At 44.4% G+C, this 14102-nt stretch overlaps 1 protein-coding gene across 1 annotated transcript in view; it reads right to left on the bottom strand.

Annotated features, from left to right (window-relative positions):
• Positions 1–14102, bottom strand: part of LOC147121874 (complement factor H-like) — a 283063-nt gene that overhangs the window by 194845 nt on the left and 74116 nt on the right. The window contains exons 4-7 of the mRNA XM_085982391.1: positions 13991–14067; positions 12382–12579; positions 9393–9563; positions 1838–2008 (exon numbers count right to left, since the gene is read on the bottom strand). Coding sequence (XP_085838517.1) covers positions 1838–2008; positions 9393–9563; positions 12382–12579; positions 13991–14067 — 617 coding nt within the window. The remainder of the gene's footprint in view (positions 1–1837; positions 2009–9392; positions 9564–12381; positions 12580–13990; positions 14068–14102) is intronic.

Genomic DNA, 14102 nt, shown 5'->3' with positions numbered 1-14102 from the left:
CGGAAGCTCAGCTTGCTCTCATGCAGTAACTGCTTGGTGGCATCCAAGCACTGGCTGCTCTCATGCAGTCTCAGCATGATGCCACCCAAGCTCTGACTGCTGCCATCATGGCTGGGTCTACCACCGTCAACCGGAACTTTCACGGTGTCTCAGCAGATTGTTAGGAATGCTGAGGTGCTTCCTCCCTCCCTCCTGTTCCTCTCCCTCCTCCTCCTCATCCTCCTCTCCCTCATTCTCCTGAGGTGGCCGCCCAATCCCATGTCGCCGAGCAGCCACCCTTGAATTTGACGTGGTGGCTGGAAGAGTGTTGGAACAACGGTCTGGCACAGGGTGAAGGCATCATGGCTACTGCCAGGAGAGCAGGCATTGACATTGAGGATTCACTGTGTGTGGTTGCACACCAACTACACGTTAAGTGAGTGGTAGCCTTTGTGATTACGGAAGAATCTGAGGATAGTTATATGGTGCCCGCAAAGCCACATGGGTGCAGTCGATGCTGCCCTGCACCATGGGGAAGCCCGCTATCCTGGCAAAGCCATGCGAGCATGTCCTGCTTCACTCTGGTGATTGGGAAGCCAGTGTAGTTCCTTCTCCTGGTGTAGAGAGCATCAGTGACCACCTGGATGCAGTGATGGATGGCGAACTGTGAGATGTTAGCTATGTCTCCTGCTGCATACTGGAAGGATCCACTGGCGAAGAAATTGAGGGCCACGGTGACCCTGACTGCCACTGGGAGAGCTGTGGTCATCCTGGTCTGAGGCTGGAGGTCTGGTTGCAGGAAGTGGCAGAGTTATGTGACCACCTCCTTGGTGAAGCGAAGCCTCCTAATGCACTGCTCCTTGCTTAATTGAAGGTAGGAGAAGTGCTGTTGGAAGACCCTCGGAGGGTAAGGCCTTCTGTTGAGAGCCCTGATGGCACTCCTCCTCCCTCTGCGCACATGTTCCATTCTTTCTCACTGCCTTCGCTTCCTCTGCCGTAGATCCTGGAGGATGTGGTCGACTGCCAGTACAGCCCCCATGACTTTTGGCAAGTGTTGTAGTTTGAAGCGTTTCAAAAATAATGAGGGAATTTTGTCAGATCAATCCCTAATACTAAATAACCTTGAAGTGACTAAAGAAAACTCTTGCAGTAGCAGGAATTAGCACACAGCCACTAAAACTTCAAAACCCTGTCAGGTGCGAGTGGTTGGTGAGGATCCCTTTAAATAGTGTTGCTGGGGCTGGCTTCCTGCTGCTGCATGCCACCTCAATCTGTCGTTGCTTTCTCCAGCAGGTAAGTTCAATGGCCAAAACAAAGTTGGGAGATCGGGCATCAGGTGAGCATTGCACACTCACTGATATCATGATCTCCGTGATTGCAATGTCCCTGATGATCAAGTTTACTGGTAGTGCTACCAGCAAGACAGACATGGTGGTGGTGCTGGAACTGCCATCAGCTGGCAGTAGAGCTCTGAATGACGTTTTAGCACCATCTCATGGCACTAACATGTGGCGCTAAACACACAAATTTCTCCCCCCAAGTGTATAAAACCTTTAAGACATTTATTGATGTAGATGACATGATGTAGATACCGAAGATGTAATTTTGCTTTAACCATCCTTGCATTAAAAGCACGTCCTTCAGCAAATTTCATTAAACAATATTATTGTTATTATACTGTACAACGTGTATCATAAGAAATTGTGGAAGTTTTTTTATCATTAAGCGAATTAAATATATTAATAAATAGTACACACTGCTTTTATAGGGCAATGTATTTCATGCAGCATTGATAAGCACAATTATCTGTTATGATTTCTACATATTGCCAATAGATTAGAAAACAAAAATCAATTACCTATACAGCTTGGATTTGGGGTCCATCCAGGTGCTTTGCACTCTACTTTATTTGATCCTGAAGGTTTGTAATTTGCATCACAAGAGTAATTCACTGTTTCTTTGTGGCTATACATCCACTTGGTATATTGGAACGTGCCATGTTCTATTTGTGTAATTCTACATGTTATTGCTGGAAAAACACAGAATGATAGGTTTTGGTACAGTGATTGGTAGTAATAACTGCACAATTGCTTTTTCAGACTATCTACATGAAAAAAGTTACAATTCTTAAGAAGATGTAAAGATGGTGATATCTGTGTTACCTTCATTGCTACCTGGGCCAATGAGAAGAATGAGTAAAATAATTGATTTCAATGACTGTATATTTAAATTAACAATACCAATAGTCATAAGATATATTCAGTCCTTGTTTGTAGAACCTACAGTGGGTAATTTTGACTTTGTATTAAATGGTGACAGCGAATCAGCAACCCATTTTACATCTCTCCTGATTTTTATTTCCATTGATGTCAGCAATATTAATTATTAACATGAGAATAATTACCCTTAATCGTTATAATTAAATCAATAAAGTAGCTGCATTAACATTTCCATAAGGCCTAAGCAAAGTCTAAGGGCTTGGCATGGATCTTGCTCCTACAAATGGCCATTTTGCTCTCAGTTGATCATGCTTTGCCAATGACTACCATATATTTACCATGGCTTATTTATATTTTACTTAAAAGGAAACTTTCACAAATAAAATAGTTATAATCTTTTACATTGGATTACATTACATTGGAAGTGATGTACCAGGAGTCAGGACGCTTGCACAGAGAACTCACAACACAAGTGGAAACTTGGGAGGCACACATGGAACATGGGGCACTCAGTCTCCCAGAAAGTGATGGGAGCACTCAGACTCCAAATTCAGATTCTCTGGGGATGATTTTTCTCCCAACAGAATGATGCCACAACTTTTCAGGGCAGGATTTGGCCTGCCTTGCATCTATGGCCCCTAACCCTGGCTGATTTCCTGGGGTTCAGCTCATTAAAATGACTTTGCTGGCTCAGGGTAGGTTTCCCACCTGCGTTGGGAGCCCAGCTGAGGGAAATTTTCATTGGAAGACTTAGAACAGAGCCTGCAATCTGAAAAGCAGTGGGATTCGTTGAATTAAAAAAAAAATCATGTTGATGGGGAATTGAATTGATCACCATGCGATCATTTCAACTCCCTTCAGGGCATTTCAAATTTCAATCTCCCTTCTGCATGCCACAGCAATGCTGTACACCAGGAACACATGATTTTTGCTCATGGCAGCTAGCATTGCTGTGATATAAATGACAGGAAATGCATTGTATGGGACAATTCCAGAGGGAAATTGCCCCCCTCCCCCCACTCATATTTGAAAGGGAACAGATGATCCTCTCTCACTCTGGAGATTCACCAGAAGGAGAGAAAGATAGAAACCTTTGCCAACACCAGCAATTCGGGAAGGAACAGAGGCTGGGTATTCTGCAGTGAGTGTCTCACCTCCTGACTTCCCAACGCCTTTCTACTATCTACAAGGCACAAGTAAGGAGTGTGATGGAATACTCTCCACTTGCCTGGATGAGTGCAGCTCCAACAACACTCAAGAAGCTCGACACCATCCAATTCAAAGCAGCCCGCTTGATTGGCACCCCCTCTACAACCACTCACATTCACTCACTCCACCACCGGCGTACCGTGGCTGCAGTGTGTACCATCTACAAGATGCATTGTAGCAACTTGCCAAGGCTTCTTCGGCAGCACCTCCCAAACCCGCGACCTCTTCCACCTAGAAGGACAAGGGCAGCAGACTCATGGGAACACCACCACCTCCAGGTTCCCCTCCAAGTCACACATCATCCTGACTTAGAAGTATATCGCCGATCCTTCATCGTCGCTGGGTCAAAATCCTGGAACTCCCTCCCTAACAGCACTGTGGGAGTGCCTTCACCACACAGACTGTAGTGGTTCAAGAAGGCGGTGCCCCACCACCTTCTCAAGGACAATTAGGGATGGGCAATAAATGCTGGCCTTGCCAGCGACGCCAACATCCCATAAAAACAAATTTTAAAAAAAGAACAGAAGAATGTTGACTGTTAAGGCAACATTGGCATTAAGTTTAAGCACACCCCTTTGTATAAATTACACCATTGAACTCTGGCTAGTGGCAGGGTGGTAGTTGGAGCCAGGCTAACAAGAAGGTAGGTTCAAAACTGTAGTGTATCTACTTTGCAGAAGGAACTATATTCTGCAGCCCCTATATACTGCAGTACCAGTAGTGACCACCCCTGTATATAAGCCTGTGTAGTAACTTTGCATAGTAGTTCCAGTTATGTCAACACTCAGTAAACACCTGTTGTAACCAACTCCTGCAGTCCGTGTCTCAATTACACATGGACATAATACTGGCGACGAGCAGATCCGAACTTACCTACAGTTCTGCACCACCCCCTGGGGATCCATCCCTGAAGCGAAGTTGTTAGAGGTCGAGGCCAGAAGGAAGAAAGAAAAAAAAACAAACAGAAGAAACGGGCGTCGACCGTGGGCAACCGCCTCTGATTCATCGGAGTTGAAGATTTGCAGAAGAGGCTGTCGAGAGCTGGGCTTGGTTATCCTGTCTATGGTGTTCCAGCTAATCGGGCTGGTGGCAGGTAGTACACTGATCCTTCCTGGGCTGCGGCGGGCTAGAGCTCGATCGGGTGGCTTTTCAACGGGGCTGAGCAGCGTTGTCAGGAAGAGGAGAGAGAGAGAGAGGGTGGAGCACACAGGGCGCGGCCGGTGCTACGAAGCCGGGCAGCGTACAGACCCGAGAAGAGAGAGGAGTGTCCCGTAGGGTTTGCTCTGACGACGGGAAAATAAAACAAATTAGAAGCGCAGGAAGCCGCGAGGAGCTGCAGTTTGCCATGGGGACCGCGGAGAGCAGCGTTAGCAGCAGCACGGGGGGGAAGTGCACGAAGACCATAGGGCATCGCCATCAAGGCATAAAAACGCCAGCAACAGCGCTAGCAGCAGCGGAGAAGACAGAAAGCGCGGGAGGCGCCATCTTAATCCAGCGGGGAAGAAGGCAAAGCGCGGGAGGTGCCATCTTAGATTTCCAAGATGCTGAAGATTGGCAATATCACTGCCTTCGATAATGCAATAGAAGACTGGACCACGTATGTGGAAAGAGTCGAAGTATATTGCAAGGCAAACAAAGTAGCCGATGAGAAAAAGGCATCGGTACTACTAAACATAATGGGCGCAAGAACGTACGGCCTATTGCGGAAACTGATCACTCCAGCCAAACCGATGGTGAAGAGTTTTAACGAAATTGTTGATATCCTACAGGAACACCTAAATCCTACACCGCTGCTGATAGCAGAAAGATTTAAATTCCACAAGAGAAATCAGCATAAAGATGAGAGCAATGCTGATTACCTTACGGAACTACGCAAGCTATCAAAGCACTGCCAGTTCGGAGCAGGACTGGCAGATACCCTACGGGACAAATTTGTCTGTGGACTCCTGAGTGAAGGAACCCAGAAGAGGTTACTCTCAGAGAAAGAGCTGACGCTAGATAAGGCTTTCAGCGTGGCAGTATCGTACGAAGCAGCAGCAAGGGGAGCTGCGGAAATACAGCAAAAGCCACAGGAATACGGCACCCATGAAATGACACGGGGATTTGAGAAATGTTATCGTTTTGGCAGAACAACCCATGACCAGAAAGACTGCTGGTCCAAGGACAAAATATGCAGGCAATGTGGAAAGATGGGACACATTGCACGAGTTTGCAGGTCTGGGAAGAAGACTAACGACAACAAAAAGGCTACTAAGGAACAGTACAGGAAAGTACAAAAGATGACGGACAGTAGTTCCGAAGACCAGAAGAGTGATAGTGAATCTGGGAACAAGAGACTAAGCTGTCTCAAACTTCACAACGTAATCGCAAAAGAGGATCACCGAACCATTTGGGTCACCCTCACGATAACAGGGTCCCAAGTCAAAACGGAATTGGATACAGGATCAGCCCTGACCGTCATGAATCGACGAGACTACGAGCGGCTATTCTCACACATACCCTTGAAAGAGACATCCATTGTCTTGAAGACGTATACGGGGCAGAAAGTATACCCCAGAGGGAAAATAAGGGTGCCTGTCGAATACAATGGCAAGGAAATACAGAAATTGTATCTGTACATACTGCAAGATGGTGGACCACCGTTATTGGGACGTGAATGGATCAGAAAGATAAGTTTAGACTAGCACTCCATTAAGTCACTGACTGTGGCTGGTAAAAAGGATGACAACGTCACACCTGGCCGATTGTCAAAAATCTTAGCTAACGCTAAAGAGGTATTTCAACAAGAACTGGGAACTCTTAAAGGCGTAACCGCCTCGATAAAAATAGAAGAGAATGCAATTCCCAAGTTTTTCAAAGCAAGACCGGTACCGTATGCAATTCGCCCAGCCGTCGAGGCAGAGCTGGAGAATCTGGAGAATGCAGGCGTGTTATCTAAGGTAGACTGGAGCGAGTGGGCGACACCCATCATTCCTGTCATGAAAAAAACGTTAAACAATAAGTCTGAGGAGCCAAGGAAGGTTCACATCTGTGGGGTCCTCAAGGTGACGGTGAACCCAGTCCTTCACACAGTACAGTATCCCCTCCCGAGGATAGAAGATATTTTCGCCTCACTATCTGGAGGGAAGCGTTTTACAAAAATTGACCTAGCACAAGCATATTTGCAGATGGAGGTTGAAGAATCCTCTAGGAAGTACCTCACGATAAACACTCACAAAGGTCTTTACCAGTATAATCGACTGGTATTCGGAGCAGCATCAGCTCCGGTGATATGGCAAAGAGCGATGGAACAAGTCCTGCAAGGGATTCCGGGGACTCAGTGTTACTTGGACGACATCCTAGTGACAGGTGAAAATGACAGTGAACACCTTGCCAAACTAGAGCAGCTGCTCACTAGACGAAGAGAACATGGGCTACGAGCCAATCGCCCCAAGTGCGAGTTTTTTAAGAAACAGATATCGTATTGTGGCCACGTGATTGATGAAGAGGGGTTACATAAGTCCCCTGACAAAATTGAAGCGGTAGTTAAGGCTCCAGCGCCTGAAAATGTGTCGCAACTGAGGTCATTCCTCGGATTGGTGAATCACTACCATAAGTTTTTGCCGAATTTGTCCACAATTCTGCACCCACTGAACGCCCTACTACAAACTGGAGTAGCATGGAAATGGAGTGATGAATGTAAGCGGGCCTTTCAGAAGAATAAAGACCTAATCACTTCAAGAGAAGTATTGGCTCACTACAACCCATCACTACCGATAAGACTGGCGTGTGATGCGTCTCCCTATGGCATTGGAGCGGTACTGTCACATAAATTCCTTGATGGTTCAGAGAGGCTGATAGCTTTTGCGTCACGCTCGTTAACTTCAGCCGAGCGTAACTACGCCCAGATTGACAGAGAGGCCCTCAGCCTGGTGTGGGGGGTGAAGAAGTTCAATCACTACCTGCACGGTCAGAAATTTACTCTACTAACTGATCATCAATCTCTTGTCTCCATTTTCAAACCTCAGAAGTGCGTCCCGATAATGACAGCACAATGGCTACAGAGGTGGTCCCTTTTCCTAGGGGCACACCAATATGACATCGAGTACAAAGGAACTAAACAGCATGGGAATGCTGATGGATTGTCGCACCTACCGTTGCCGACGGTGGAAGAAGCACCTGCAGTGGATCCTGTGGAGATATTCCACTCGACCATAGTCGAATGTCTACCTGTGACGAATGCAAATATAGAAAAGGAAACACGAAATGACCCGACACTCTCCAGGGTCTATGATTTAACGGTGAAGGGATGGCCAACACATGGCGAACCACTGTTGCCAGCATTCTCGCCGAGAAGAGAACAGCTGTCAATGTGCTGAGGAACCTTGATGTGTGGATCCAGAGTAGTAATTCCACCCAAATTGAAGGATAGGGTGCTCAATGAGCTTCATGAGGGTCGTCTGGGAGGGGTAAAAATGAAGAACTTAGCCAGAGCGTTTGTGTGGTGGCCGGGAATCGATAGAGAAATCGAAGAGATGACCAAGATGACAGGATGCCAGAAGGTACAAAACGCCCCACCACAAGCCCCTCTACATCCATGGGAGTGGCCCTCATCTCCATGGCAAAGGGTACACATTGATTTTGCTGGTCCATTTATGGACTCGATGTTTTTAATTGCGGTGGATGCACATTCAAAGTAGCCAGAGGTAATAAAAATGTCCTCAACCACCACAGAAAAAACTATCACATTCTTACGAACCATATTCGCCAGAAATGGGCTGCCTGAACAGATTTGCTCCGACAATGGACCACAGTTTGTGTCTGAAGAGTTCCGGAGGTTCTTAAAGAACAATGGTGTTAAGCATTACACATCCGCCCCATATCATCCAGCCACCAATGGATTGGCTGAGAGCTTCGTTCAAACATTCAAGAAGGCTATCAAGGCAATGTGTAATGAAGATATACCCCTACAACACAAGGTGGATAACTTTTTGTTTGCCTACCGGAATGTGACACATGCGGTTACCAACCAAACTCCAGCCATGATGTTCTTCAATCGAAGACTACGATGCCGCTTGGATTTGGTTAAGCCAAACATCAGAAGAGATGTGGAGAACAGGCAGTTTCAGAATATGAATGAAAGGCCGACCAGGAGTTTTAAGATAGGTCAACCAGTTTTGGCCCGGGACTACCGCACAGAGAAATGGCAGCCAGGAACGATCTGCACACGGCAAGGACCTCTAATGTATACCGTGGACGTTGGAGAGAGCATTGTAAGACGCCATGCTGACCAGATTCTAGAGTCACTGGAAAACGTCAAATCTACACCACGATCCTATACACCTGGTGATGAAACCTAAGTACCAATTGCATTTACCTCAGAATCGGTGATATTGGAAGCAGACGAACCAAACAACGACGTTGATCCCGAATCAACTTTGCCAGAAGAACCTGATACCCCAAAGAGGCGTTATCCAGACAGAATCAGGAAGCCTCCTCAAAGACTGAACTTATAATTGCTTAACTTCAGCTAATGTATATAGCAACTGTAATTGTAAATATGTTATTTGATTATTAATCGAATGTTATGTACTGTTTAGCTAAAAGGGGAGGAATTGTAGTGTATGTACTTTGCAGAAGGAACTATATTCTGCAGCCCCTGTATACTGCAGTACCAGTAGTGACCACCCCTGTATATAAGCCTGTGTAGTAACTTTGCATAGTAGTTCCAGTTTTGTCTCCACTCAGTAAACACCTGCTGTAACCAACTCCTGCAGTCCGTGTCTCAATTACACACGGACATATTAAAAACCATACCGAGATGTAGTTTAAGAATGAAGCTTTCTTCTAGCTCTTGGTACAGTAAGGTCAAAGCCAAGATGTAATTAATATATATATATATATATATACATTATAAGATATATATATATATATATATCCAAAAACATGTCTTGGCTAATAAAATAATTGAAGCAAATACCTAATGAAATTAAATAATCTGCTTACGTGAGCAAGTTGGTAGTGGATTCCATCCAAATTTGGAGCACGTAGTATATTGAATGTCTTCAGGTCTATAATTGCGATTGCACTTATATTGTAGTATTTGAAGATATTTGAAAACACGTTCTTTGCTTAACAGACGCCCATTGGTTATAATTGGTATCTTACATTCCAACTCTGAAAGGGAAAATTACTGAAAATGACACAGATAGAAAATCCTGTGAAATGCTAAATCCACTCTTATTAGGTCTAAATTCTAAACCTAGCCAACAATCATACCAACTGCTGATTAGGTTGTTTCTATTTTTGAATAATTGATTAAATTAGCAAAATTTGTTGCTGCATGAGTGAAAAATACAGGGCAGACTTCAGCTCCTCACAGTGGTTCTAGATTTGATGCCTGGTCGATACTGAGTTAGGTGTTCTCAGACAGGGAGGCACTGAGGCATTATAATGGATTGCAACATCCCAGGCTAGAGAGAGGGAAAAGAACAATCCGGGTTCTTGACTTTACTGCAATCCAGTGACTCCTGCTAAGTGTGTGATGCTGGGTGAGTAAAGGATCAAATTTAGCTGTGATGTCACCTGAGATTAAATAGCCAATTAATGTAGACATAGAAACATAGAAGATAGGAGCAGGAGTAGGCCATTTGGCCCCTCGAGTCTGCTCCGCCATTCAATGCGATCATGGCTGATCATCCAAATTCAGTACCCTGTCCCTGCTTTCTCCCTGTACCGCTTGATCCCTTTAGCCTTAAGAAATATATCCAACTCCTTCTTGAATATATTTAATGAATTGGCCTCTACTGCCTTCTGTGGTAGAGAATTCCACAGGTTCACCACTCTCTGGGTGAAGAAATTCCTCCTTATTTCAGTCCTAAATGTCTTACCGCTTATCCTTAGACTGTGACCCCTGGTTCTGGATTCCCCGACCATCGTGAACATCCTTCCTGCATCTAGTCTGTCCAGACCCATCAGAATTTTATAAGTTTCAATGAGATCCCCTCTCAATCTTCTAAACTCCAGTGAGTATAAGCCCAATCGACCCAATCTCTCCTCATACGTCATTCCTGCCATCCCAGGAATCAGCCTGGTGAATCTTCGCTGAACTCCTTCCATGGCAAGAACATCCTTCCTCAGATAAGGCGACCAAAACTGCACACAATACTCAAGATGTGGTCTCACAAAGGCCCTGTACAACTGTAGCAAGACATCCTTGTTCCTGTACTCAAACCCTCTCGCTACGAAGGCCAACATACCATTTGCCTTCTTAACCGCCTGCTGCACCTGCATGATTACCTTCAGCGACTGGTGCACAAGGACACCCAGGTCTCGTTGCACTTCCCCTTCTCCCAATCTATTGTAATTCAGATAATAATCTGCCTTCCTGTTTATGCCACCAAAGTGGATAACCTCGCATTTATCCACATTATATTGCATTTGCCATGCTTCTGCCCAATCACCCAACCTGTCCAAATCATCCTGGAGTTTCTCAGCATCCTCCTCACCCACCCAGCTTTGTGTCACCTGCAAACTTGGAGATATTACATCTAGTTCCCTTGTCTAGATCATTAATATATATTGTGAATAGCTGGGGTCCGAGCACCGATCCCTGCGGTACCCCACTAGTCACTGCCTGCCAATCGGAAAAAGACCCGTTTACTCCAACTCTTTGCTTTCTGTCTGCCAACCAGTTCTCTATCCAAGTCAATACCTTGCCTCCAATCCCATGTGCCTTAACTTTACACGCTAATCTCTTATGCGGGACCTTATCGAAAGCCTTTTGAAAGTCCAAATACACCACATCCACTGGTTCACCCTACTTTACCAGTTACATCCTCAAAAAATTCCAGTAGATTAGTCAAGCACGATTTACCTTTTGTAAATCCATGTTGACTTTGTCCGATCCTGTCACTGTTTTCCAAGTGCTTTGCTATTACATCTTTTATAATGGACTCTAGCATTTTCCCCACTACCGATGTCAGGCTTACCGGTCTGTAATTCCCCATTTTCTCTCTACCACCTTTTTTGAATAGTGGGGTAACATTAGATACCCTCCAATCCATGGGTACTGCTCCAGATTCCATCGAATGTTGGAAGATGATCAGCAATGCATCTACTATTTCTAGGGCCACTTCCTTAAGTACCCTAGGATGTAGATTATCAGGCCCTGGGGATTTATCGGCCTTCAATCCCATCAATTTCCCTGACACCATTTCCCTACAAATACTGATTTCTTTCAGTTCCTCCCTTGCATTTGACCCTATGTTCCCCGACATCTCTGGGAGGTTATTTGTGTCCTCCTTTGTGAAGAAAGAACCAAAATATGTATTTAATTGGTCTGCCATTTCTTTGTTCCCCATTATAAATTCCCCTGATTCAGACTGCAAGGGACCTACGCTTGACTTCACCAATCTTTTTCTCTTCACATATCTATAAAATCTTTTACAGTCAGTTTTTATGTTCCATGCAAGCTTACTCTCATATTCTATTTTCCCCTTCTTAATTAATCCCTTTGTCCTCCTTTGTTGAATCCTAAACTGTTCCCAATCCTCAGGTTTACTGCTTTTTCTGGCCAATTTATATGTACTCTCCTTGGATCTTATGTTATCGCTAATTTCCCTTGTTAGCCACGGTTGAGTTACCTTTTTTGTTTTATTTTTATGCCAAACTGGGATGAACAAATTCTGTAGTTCATCCATGCGGTCTTTGAAGGTTTGCCATTGCCTATCCACTGTCAACCCTATCTAGGTTTGTGTATGAAGTTAAATTTGGGGAGCCATGGTCAAAGGGATAATGAGTCTTTGATCTATGCTCCCTTCTAGCATGCTGTTATGGGAACACGGGATCATTGGACTTTACTTATGAAGATCAACATTTGTATGAGATACTGAAGTCTACAACACTTTGAAGATTTCTGCCCCAAATCCTGAAATGTACTCAAAAGAATTTCAAATGAAAAACATTCTGTGCAGATATGGATATTAAACCTTACCTTTGCATTTAGGAACTGGATCACTCCATGTTCTGTTTGATAAGCAGTAAATTTCTTGAGCACCTTGAAGTTCCAGTTCTGGAGAATTGCACTTAAATTGTAGGGCAGAGCCAAAAGGAAAATCTTGCTCAAGGTTAAACATCCCTGACACAATGATCTTTCCATTTTCAGGTTCTTTCACTGGGGGACAGGTCTTTACTGTAAAACAAATTGAATATTGCAATGATTATAACATTGAATATACAATGTTGCATAACATGTGCAATGTTTGCTATTTTCATCTGCAATGATAGAATGGCAGCTTATTTCCAACGAATCTTACCTGATTTAATAGTAAATCCAATAGAAGAGACACAATGGAGGTAATTTACAACTTTGCCTCCTGGGCGGTAACCTGGGGGAGTGGATCACCCACCCATTATAGAACCTGGAATGAAAATCAGGCGAGTTCTACAATAGGCGGGTGATCTGCTCTGCCACATTACCGCTCAGTGGCGAAATGGAAAATTACCCCTGATTGACATTATCTGGCACGAGTGATAACATTTTGATGCAGATTCTCTGGGGGATTAGAGAGCATTTGGAGTACAGCAATGGTGTATGGATCTTGGTACAGCTGAGGACATAAGCTGCTCTGCTCTGGATATTTTGTATTTTGAGGATGGAGGCAAGAGGATCAGCAGAAAGAGAGCTGATGAAATCCAGCCTTTTGGTGGCAGAGGGAGGGATGTAGAGGAAGAGATGTGTGATGTTTCGGAGGTGCAAGAAAATAGTCTAATTAGATATAGGAATGAGTAAGCTGAGCTCAGGTTTGAGCAGCACGCCAAAGTTCCCTATCTCTGGACATAGGCTGAGATGGCAACCAGGGAAGTTGGTGGAAGTGAGGTTGGAGGGTCATTGGTGTTTTTGGGTGCTGAAGCAAATGGCTTTGGTTGTGCTGATATTAAACTGGAGGAAGTTATGGCTCATCCAGGTTTGGAGAGACAGTTGGAATGAGTAGTGATAGACAAGGCGCTGATGGATGAGATGGAAAGGTACAGCTGAGTGTTAATGGTGCACATATGAACGGTGGGGAAGGGAATTGGAGAGGAGAAATGGTCAGATGATGCAAATGCAGCACAGAGAACTCCCATGAGCCCCTCACAGTTGGTATCCAAGGTGAATAATAAATGTATTGTGGGAAATAGTTTGTGGACACTTTTTATTGTGAAGAAGAGGAATTTAGAGCTGTTGCTGCCCTCAACGATGATCTTATAATACCAAATGGAATAGTAGTGACTATAGAGCTTAAGGTGGATCAACCATACATTGCAAAGGATAGCTATTTGCACATCCAAACTTGCAGCCTACAGTTTTGAAGTTGCTGTTATGGGAGACAGTCCAGAATCTAAGTTGAGACAAGGGGGAGTTAAGGCAATTTTGAGGAAGGTTAATACACTTATGTCACCCTGGATGGTGGGCCAATGATAGAGTAGAGAATATTTTTATACAGAACCATATATAGAAAATAATCAGATGATCCTTAAATGTATAGATATTTCCGTTTGTGATTATTATCTATATTATAACAAATACACGGTGATAAAGCTTGTTTATTTTCTTCCTTTACCTTCACAATATGGAACAAGACCGCTCCACCCAGATGCTTCACAATTACGGTAATTTCTTCTACTCACCATCTGATATCTTTAAAAGGAAGCAATATAAAGAATGAAAATCAT

Source organism: Somniosus microcephalus, chromosome 3 (assembly GCF_052327205.1).
Source record: "Somniosus microcephalus isolate GS21.2 chromosome 3, FLI_Smic_1.0, whole genome shotgun sequence".
NCBI classification, from domain to species: domain Eukaryota; kingdom Metazoa; phylum Chordata; class Chondrichthyes; order Squaliformes; family Somniosidae; genus Somniosus; species Somniosus microcephalus.
Note: the sequence above shows the minus strand (reverse complement) of the source record. Positions and strands in the feature narration are given on the sequence as shown.